Raw genomic sequence first — 10,077 nt, 5'->3', positions numbered from 1 at the left:
GTGCACATGTACATGTGGCCAGGCTGTTTTATTACATGTGGCATATACTTGCACAAGTTATTAAATAACCACCTCCCTGGGTGCGGGCTGATGCATGCACATATGCACCTGTGCGCCAGTTTGAAAGTTACCATCCCTTTCTCTTAGCATCTCATTTGCATGTTTTAGTGTTAGTTTGCAGAAATACGGACTAATGAGAGAGATCTTCCTAAATCAGCTTAATATATGATACTCAGCCTTAAGGGCTCCTTTACTTAGGATTTAATTGTAGTTTGTTCAGTCTTTTATAACCTTTTCTCACAGGACAAGCAGGATGGTAGTCCTCACATATAGGTGACATCACAGGATGGAGCCCTGTATGGAAAACTTTTCTGTCAAAGTTTCTATCAAGCTTTGACTGACACTGGCACACTGAGTGCACTGCGCATGCTCAGCCTGCTATTATCCCTGTGACCACAGGTGTCTCCCTCAGTCTTCTTTTTTCCGCTCTGCAGTAAGCATAGCGGTTAGGAGCTCTGTGAGAAATTCTAACACTTTTTTCTCATGGAAACACTTAAACTTTTAATTCACAAACACTTTTTCCCTGCACAGGTCTCCCTTCGCATACATTTATTCGACGCTCAGTGAGTACTATGCCCTGTTTTTCGGTCGGTTCCTGTCACCTCCCTGGCCTGCCAACCGACTGCGGCCTTCCCTCTCCCTATGTTTTCAGTTAGCCACACATAGCCTGCGAGTGTCCCTCTGTGACACTCTGCCTGGTTATTAGCACTAGTGGGACAAGGACTTCCACGGTTTCCATTGCCGCCAGAGCCCCTGTCAATTTCAGGTCCTTCGATTTCCTCGGTACCCTCACGCAGTCAATGCCCCCATCGCTACCGTCGGTACCCCCTTTCAGACCGTCCTGGATTCTTAGATGCCATCGGTACCCCTCCGCCCCGCGGTACACTGATGCCATCGCTCCCTGCATCATTTCTATCAGTGCCATCCATGTTTTTCATCCATGGCACTGCTTTTTCCTTGGGTTTCATCGGTGCCATCATCGCCCAGGTGGATGCCATCGACGCACACCTTTGTATCGTTGGTGCCATCCATGCCCGGGTCGATGCCATCGTCGCTCAGGGCACTTCCATCGATTCCAGGGTCATTCCATCGATGCCTTCGTTTATTTTATCGATATCATCGATGCCCAGGACATTTCCATCGATGCCATGGTCAATTCCATCGATGGCATCCATGCCAGGGTCGATTCCATCGAGGACATTGATGCCAGGGTCAATTCTGTCGGTGGCATCGATGCCTGGATCGATTCCATCGATGATATCGATGTCCAGGTCAGTGGAATCGATGCCAGGTTCAATTCCATCAATGCAATCAATGCCAATGTCAGTTCCATCGATGCCAATGTCGATTCCACCAATGGCAACGATGCCAAAGTGGATTCCATTGATGCCAATGTCAATTCCATCGATAGTATCCATGCCAACATCGATTCCATCAGTGACCATATCAGTGCCATCGATGCCCATGTCGGCATCGACGCCATTGGTGCCCGAGTCTATCCAATTGATACCGTCGACACCCGTGGCCATGCCTTCGATGCCCGTGGCCATGCCACCGATGCCGTCGACGCCCGCCTCCATACATCGATGCCGTCGACACCCACATCATTTCCATCGGTGCCTTCGATGTTCCTATCGATGCGGTCATCAACTCTGTTGATGCCGGTATGATTTTTCCGATGCCAACGATGTTTTTCGATTATTTGATGCCACATTGTTTCCATAGATACCTACGCCGATGCCGTCAGTGCTTCCTCCACGGTCATCATTGCTCTGCCCGGGTCATCGATATTTTTTCCTATATATTTTTGACGATACTCTCGAGGCCGCTTCGGCCGCCATCGACACCGTCAATACTGACATAGCACCTCTACGTAATGCCCTCGCCTAAACACAGTGCTCAATGCTTTGGGTTCTTATTAAAGCCCCATATTAGCCTATGACACTACATAGTGCCAGGAGCAGTGCAGGCATGCTGACAGTCCGTCATTATTCGCCATCCAAGACAGTGAGGGCATCCACCTCGGCGCTGGGAAAAGACCGGGCCGAGCACCATGGCATTCATCGTCACCGACACAGTGACCGTCCACCACTGACGCCATCCAGCACATCGGTGCTATCCATCTCAGTGCTGGAGAATGCCCGGGCCGAGCAACATCACCACTGCCATCGCCACTGTTCTGCACAGTGCTGGCAGTCCTTGGTGCTCCAGAAACACCGGAATGAGTTCCAAAGAATTCTGCACTGGTGTCACTAGACATTGAGCCGCTGCGACGAGGGCCGGGTTCACAAGCCAAAGATGGCTCCCCTGTTCCCGAGGCGTGCCCCACCGACATTGGTGCGGGATTGTAGCCCTCCACAAATTACTGTGGTAGCGCCAGCCACGCCCAGCCTGTCTTCTCTATACCTGCACCACCATACCAGGTTTCAGAGTTGAGATGGATGTCTACGTCTGACAGGCTACCCCTCGATGACTCCTGAAATCCACGGAGCCAGCAATCTTCACCGGCTCATCCTTCGGTGATCCACATTGGATGGTAAGTACTCTAATCCCTCTTCTGCGGCATTCCCATTGAGATGTGTTCTCTAATTCGGGCCACATGGTTCGAAAAGTTCTAGGTTATCTACCTTCCAGGAACCGTATTAGTGTCACATATTGCTATTGCCAGCTATGTCAGCTACAATACCAAGAGAATCTCTCTATCATCTCTTTGGGATTGCATCAGGACATCCTCCCGTTTTCAGCAACGGGACTCTGTACTGATTAATACTTTGGCTTCTAGTTCCTAATTCAGAACCAAAGTTCCAGATGCATTCACTGATCTGCTAAACATGAGATCCAGCAAATACTGCCTCAAGTGCAAGTCCACCTCGAAGCCTGACGACAGGTCTCGAATTTTCCTTGTACAGAACACAGAAATGCGGGTAAGACTTTACCGCTCACACTCCCGTGGGAGGTTACATGATATCCAGATTACATCAGCCCCGCCAGTTGGACACCTCCTGGTCTCCCAACTGGCCGGATATCAGAGTGGCCACCCCACTTTGTACCAGGGTTCCTGGTACACTCCCCCAGACGCTACATAGCGCAGGAGGGAGGGGGGTTGGGGAGTTTTAATTACACTATTCTTTCTTTCAACAGAAAGTAGCTACTCTCCGCCCATCCTGGACCTCAGAAATACCAGCTTTCTTCAGAAGGCACAGGTAAAATGGTATCTCTTGTCACCATGCTTCCATATCGTAGTAAGTACATTACCTCTAATCTTTCTATGTGCTTCATGGTGAGTCAACAATATTACAATCCCAAGCTCTGCCGGTTGCACCAGCTCCGGCAACTGGAATATTTCATTGAATCACTATCAATCACTGCTGTTTCTCTACGGAGTACAACACCATTCACACTTTTCCTTGCATGGACAGCTGCATAATTACAGTCAGTCCACGCACGGAGCTCTAACTTCTTCATGACTCACTATACATTTACTACCTGGGATTACTGTCACTGCCATAAATCCCTTATACAACACTTCTGGACACGGTTGCTAGACAGTCACAATGACCTTCCTGTCCAGTAACTGCGCAGACATTCTAATAAATTCCTACATGTCCCTGCGCGCATATTCCATAACCTCAGCCCCTCAATTCTTCATTGTTGGGCCATGGGGTTTTTCACTATGCACTTTCCTCATAGATCCGAAACTGCTATGGGTTAGATTCAGTGAAATTCCATTATCAGTGGGTCTAAGCTGTTCAACAGCTTTTGTCCCTCATCCATATTGCAGATCTAGAACCAAAACCTAGTCTGATCCTGCTCATGCTCGTATTTACTCAGGGTTGTAAAGTTTGACCTAAAATCTTCTCAACCCAATATGCGTCTATTCTGCTCCAGGCACAGTTTCACATGAACTTCCTGGAGCTTGTAGCCATACCCTTATGCCTTCCAATACTGCCTCTGCAACAAATCTTTGTGCAAACAGACAGACAGCATAGGGACAATATGCTTTCCAACACACAAGCACGCACAACCTCTTAGCTGCTCTGCAAGGAAGTTGCGCAACTCTACACTTGGCCCTTACTCACTCCATGCATCCTCGGACACTTATCTAAGAGACTTACCGAACGCACTAGCAGACCTTCTCCACATAGATTTCCATTCTCTCTAATGGTCTCGAACTACGTGTGTAGCAAGAAAAGTCTTCTAGCGCTGAGGTCAACCTTAACTTGCCCTCTGTGTCCGAATCGAACCATACGGTGCACAGATTCTACTCCCTAAACATGTTTCCAATGCGTTCCCATAGACACCTTTCTTCCTTCAAGGGCCTCTTAAATGTGTCTCTTCTGCTGCCTCTCATAGCCAGCACTCTTCTAATGCTGAACTAGGACGGGGTTCATTGTTCCTCAGACCCACGTCCTGGCCGAGATCAGTATGCTTCCCATACTTCTCAATCTATCACACCAGTAACCAATTCGCCTTCTCACAAGTCAGTCTCAAATCGTAGACTCACTGATATTCTCAGGTACTGGTAGCATCACAAAACCTTCCACACATAAATTCTACCATTCAAAATGGCATGATTTACCACATGATGCATACGAAAGGGTATTACCCTTTTTCTTTTTTCTACACCACTCTTTTCTCTTGCTCCCTCCGATTCTGCTCCCCAGACATCCTCCACATAGGTACACCTCTGTTCCAATTGGTGTATCGTTTGGGAGTGGGAATACCCGATTAACGTTAAACCCCTTCTGAGTCAGCTTACCATGGATTATCCACTGATCAAGCCGCCTCTATTTTCACTAGTCACGGAATGGAACCTATATCTCATCCTTATAAGTCTCATACGTTCTCCATTCGAGCCTTTCCATTCCTCTCATTTCACAGTTTGGCATGGGAAATTCTTTCCCTCATAAATGTACTTTCTGCCAGCAGAGTCAGTGAGTTACACACCTTGTACATATCATCCGACCCTGTGTTCCTCCGTGACCAAGTGGTTTTACGTATTCAACTTCATATCCTTCTTAAGGTAGACGTTGCATCTCACCTTACTCAGAATATACTCTGCCCATTTTTCCCAACACCTCTCACCAAAGCGAGAGGGTTTTTCCACTCCTTGGACAGTAATAGTGCACTTGCATTCTATCTAGATCGCACTACACTCCATAGGAATTACACCTAACTCTTTCCTTCTGTGGCAAGAGTCAAGCTGCGAGTTCCAGTGGGCAAACAGACCTATTCCTCCTAATTGACGGTCTGTATCTCTTTCCTACCAACAAGCAGGTATTTCCCTACAACACTGTATGTAACCACACTCTGTTGCATCCGTCCCAGCCTCAATAGCTTCCCTTCGGCCGGTGCTGCTTGTACATATTTATCAGGCTGCAACCTGGAGCTCTCTCCATACCTTCACAGCCATTATTGTTTAGATACGACTAGCCGGCATGCTCCATGTTTGGCCAATCTGTCTACTCCTATTCTTTTTGGTTTAACTACCCAACATCCTTCCACCAACCCTTTAAGCGTTTGAGGATGCCCTCCGTTCCAAATTCCACCCACATCATTGCGCCTTTTGCGCGTCTTGGGTGCATTTGGTGCACTCTCAGGCATCCTCAGCTCAGTACTCACCCATATGTGAGGACTACCATCCTGCTTGTCCTGTGAGAAAGCAAATGTTGCTTACCTGTAACAGGTGTTCTCACAGAACAGCAGGATGTTAGTCCTCACAAAACCCACCTGCCACCCCGCGGAATTGGGTCCGTATACGTTTTTACTTTATTTTATTTTAGTTTCGCTTGCGCTTTTAGCTATATGACGAGACTGAGGGAGACGCCTGTGGTCACAGGGATAATAGCAGGCTGAGTATGCTCAGTGCACTCAGTGTGCCAGTGTCAGTCAAAGCTTTATAGAAACTTTGTCAGAAAAGTTTTCCGTACAGGGCTCCATCCTGTGATGTCACCCATATGTGAGGACTAACATCCTACTGTCCTGTGAAAACACCTGTTACAGGTAAGCAACATTTGCTATCTTCTTCCTAGGAAAAGAATTTCCACCTTGCAGCATTGAGGTGCACAAAATAGTGGAGAAAATAGATTATCCCAGAAACGAAGCTGGTGAAATTTCTGCTTTTATCCACCATCACCTCCAGGTAAGATCTACTGTTTCTTTATCTACAATTTCCCTGTATGTACCAGGATCAGTCCAGACGGTGGGTTATGTCCCCCGTCCAGCAGATGGAGTCAGAACAAAGCTTCAGAGGGTGCTGCTTCATAAACCAGAGCACCCTCTGGGAAACCTCAGTATCTTTCTGACTCCAGCAGATAGGAGTAGGGGAACCTTGGCTTCCCCTGTGTTGAAGAGAGATTTCTTCCTTCTCCCTTTTCTCTCTTCTGTCTCTTGTGTTGATGGATCAAGTTCGTTGAAAAAAAAAAAAGAGTTAATTAGTAATACGAGAGCAACTATTTCCTTTGCTCCCAACTTGCAGACAGTTCTACTTTTCTCTGGGGCTGGTCTGTTCCTTTCCTTCTCTCGGCGCATGCCTGGGGTAAGTCTGTGAATTTATTCCTATATCTTAGGTATCTTTGAACCAGCTGTCCCTGGGGGACAGCCCCTCCCCACCTGGCCGCGGCCTGACCCTCGGCCCCGAGATGTGCATTCCTCAGAGCTGCCGATCGCAGAGAGGTAACATTCCTCTGCTAGCAGGCTAATTATTTCGGGGTCGGAGCTTCAAGCGGACACGTTTTCCCACTGCCCGCAGCACAGGTTTCCTCGTGGCTTCCCCTCTCTTCTCTCTTTGCTCTCATGCCGAGAGTGCACCAATGTGCAGCGTGCGGGGAGCCGGGATCATGGCTCTCCCGTGAGGAGATTTGTACGAGGTGCCTCCCTGGTGGGGAAGGCACCGTGCAGCCAGCTGGATGGCTCCATCGCGCGATCAAGCATGCCTTCATAAAGCTGGGGCGGCCCCGATTCCTCCTCGAGCAGGAACGCGGCCATTTTGATTTCTGAACCAGCCATGCCATTGCCTGCGGGGGAAGAGCTGGAGGATTTTTCGGACATGCAGCTACCGGTTTTAACTCCGGTGCAGCCCTTGGGACCCTATTTCCAACCTGGGACTCCTTCTACCTTGCCCCCCTGCCCCCGGGCCCCTCCTCATTTACGACGGATTTTGTGCTACTTATGCACAACGCTTATCTGGCAAGAATGACCCAGCCCCCAAACCCCACGACAAGACCCCTGCCCCCCAAGGTGCCCAGGGCGGCAGATAACTCTGGGTGAGCCCTCCAGGCAGTCCAGGACATGGGGGGGGGGGGACATCAGGGGCCCTCCAAGGGGCCTCCCGGGTGCGGCTCGCACTCCCCCCGGTGGAGGGAGTTGCTCCAGCGCCAGATCCCGGACTAGATGATCCACTGCTCGGTCTGGATGACCCACTCCTCGTTGCACAGATGGAAGGGGACGACCAGAGCGTACTACGGATTTTCCAGAGGGACGAGTTGGATGCCCTCATTCTGCATATCATCCAAGAGTTAGGCATCGAGGCCCCCCAGGATCCACCGGGACCCTCTACCTCGGGAATGAAAGGGGACCCAGTATTAGCGGGGATACGCCTCCCGTCAAGAGCCTTCCCTCCCCATCCTACCTTCCTACAACTGTTAGCCAGAGAATGGGACGCCCCCGAAGCTTCACTGAAGGTTAGCAGGGCGATGGATAAGCTATAACCTCCTCCCGAGGACTTCTTTGATCTTCTTAAGGTCCCGCAGGTAGACTCTGCAGTATCAGCTGTCACAAAGCGGACGACGATTCCTGTCACAAGTGGCATGGCCCAGCGGGATATACAGGACAGGAAGCTGGAAGTCTACCTCAAAAGGGTATTTGAGGTCTCTGCTCTGGGGGTGCAAGCGGCCATTTGTAGCTCCCTCGCCCAAAGAGCGGGGCTCCGTTGGGTTCAGCAACTCCTGACTTCTCAGGGACTACCGCCAGAGGAAGCAAGTCAGGCAGACCGCCTAGAGGCGGTCATTGCCTATGGAGCGGACGCCCTGTACAATCTCCTGTGAGTTCTGGCGAGGTCAGTAGTCTCGGTAGTCTCGGCACGCCGCCTTCTCTGGCTCCGCAACTGGTCGGCGGACTCTTCTTCCAAGTCACGGTTAGGATCTCTCCCTTTTATAGGGAAATTTCTCTTCGGGGAGAATCTGGACCAGATCATCAAGCTACTCGGGGAGAATGCGGTACATCGCCTACCTGAGGACTGACCACGATCTTCTAGATCATTTAATCCCTCTAGAAGTAGGTTTCACACGCAACGACGCTCCCGCACCACCAGACAGACGGTGCCTCGGACACCCTCTTCCAGATCTCAGTCGTGGACAAGTTCCTTTCGAGGCCACAGACCAACTAGGAACGGGGTGGCCCAAGGGGCTCTCTCCAAGCCCTCTCAATGATGCCAGACTCACCCACTCCTTGACCCCCAGGATTGGGGGGCGAATTTCTCTCTTCTTCGAGGAGTGGGCCCGCATCACCTCGGATCAGTGGATCTTAGACATCCTAAGGCACGGTTACGCATTGGATTTTGTTCGACCCCCAAGAGACAGGTTCCTCTTTTCTCCCTGCGGGACACCTCACAAGCAACTCATTGTTTTCCAGACCCTCGACAGACTCCTAGCTCTCGGGGCCATCATTCCAGTGCCTCCCGAGGAGGTGGGCTTAGTACATTATTCAATCTACTTTGTGGTCCCCAAGAAAGAGGGATCCTTCCGCCCGATATTGGATCTCAAGGTGGTCAACAAGTCTCTCAAGGTTCTTCATTTCCAGATGGAGACTTTGCGTTCCGTGGGGAAATTTCTTGCCTCGCTGGACCTGACGGAGGCTTATCTTCACATTCCCATCCTCAAAGCGCATCAGCGTTTTCTCCGCTTCAAGATACTGGGTCAGCATTTTCAATTCCAGGCCCTCCCGTTCGGTCTGGCGACCGCCCCCCAAATATTCACGAAGGTAATGGTGATGGTGGTGGCGGCAGCTCTCCGACGCGAAGGGATCCTAGTTCACCCATATCTGGACGACTGGCTCATCTACGCAAAAACACTGGCACAGGGTCATGCGGCGGTCACCCGGGTGGTACAGCTTCTTCAATACCTCGGTTGGGTTGTCAACTTCGCCAAGAGCAGTCTTATTCCATCGCAGTCTTTGGACTTCCTGGGTGCGCGCTTCGACACAGCCAGGGGCAAGGTCTTCCTGTGACCGGATCGGGCACAGTCACTCCGGGAGCAGCTTCATCGCTTCTCTTGTCTCCCCTATCCCACAGCCTGGGATTACCTACAGATCCTGGGATCCATGGCATCCACTATCGATCTAGTACCTTGGGCATTTGCACATATGCGACCGCTACAACAGGCGTTATTCTCTCGCTGGAAACCGGTGTCACAGGAGTATCAGCTCGTCCTCCCACTTCCCCAGCTCGCCAGGGACAGCTTACTTTGGTGGCTAGACCCGCTCCACTTGGCGCAGGGCATGCCCCTCGAAATCCCAGACTGGGTAGTGGTCACCACGGATACCAGCCTGGCCGGCTGGGGGGCAGTCTGCCAGACGAGTTCAGCACAGGGTCGGTGGACAAAGGCTCAAACTGCGTGGCCCATCAATCGCCTGGAAACTAGGGCAGTACGTCTGGCACTGGAATGGTTTCTTCCTCTCGTTCAGCATCGGGCGGTCAGGATCCTCTCGGACAATACGACCACAGTAGCGTACATCAACCGCCAGGGGGGCACGAGGAGTCGACATGTCTCATTGGAAACAGACCACCTGATGTTATGGGCGAAGATCCATCTCTCTCACCTCGCAGCCTCCCATATTGCGGACATGGACAACATTCAGGCGGACTTCCTGAGTCAACAATGTCTGGATCCCGGGGAGTGGGAACTTTCCGAGGAGGCGATGCAGCTCCTCATTCATCACTGGGGGACCCCTCACCTAGATCTCATGGCCACTTTTCACACCACCAAAACGCCGCGATCCTTCAGTCGCAGAAGGGACCAC

General features: G+C 50.8%; 1 protein-coding gene across 1 annotated transcript in view; it reads left to right on the top strand.

Moving 5' to 3' along the window:
• ASPA (aspartoacylase) overlaps window positions 1-10,077 on the top strand; it is an 83,687-nt gene that overhangs the window by 50,607 nt on the left and 23,003 nt on the right. Inside the window, exon 5 of the mRNA XM_029611356.1 lies at window positions 6,093-6,202. Coding sequence (XP_029467216.1) covers window positions 6,093-6,202 — 110 coding nt within the window. The remainder of the gene's footprint in view (window positions 1-6,092; window positions 6,203-10,077) is intronic.

This window comes from Rhinatrema bivittatum, chromosome 8 (assembly GCF_901001135.1).
Source record: "Rhinatrema bivittatum chromosome 8, aRhiBiv1.1, whole genome shotgun sequence".
In the NCBI taxonomy this organism is placed as follows: domain Eukaryota; kingdom Metazoa; phylum Chordata; class Amphibia; order Gymnophiona; family Rhinatrematidae; genus Rhinatrema; species Rhinatrema bivittatum.
Note: the sequence above shows the minus strand (reverse complement) of the source record. Positions and strands in the feature narration are given on the sequence as shown.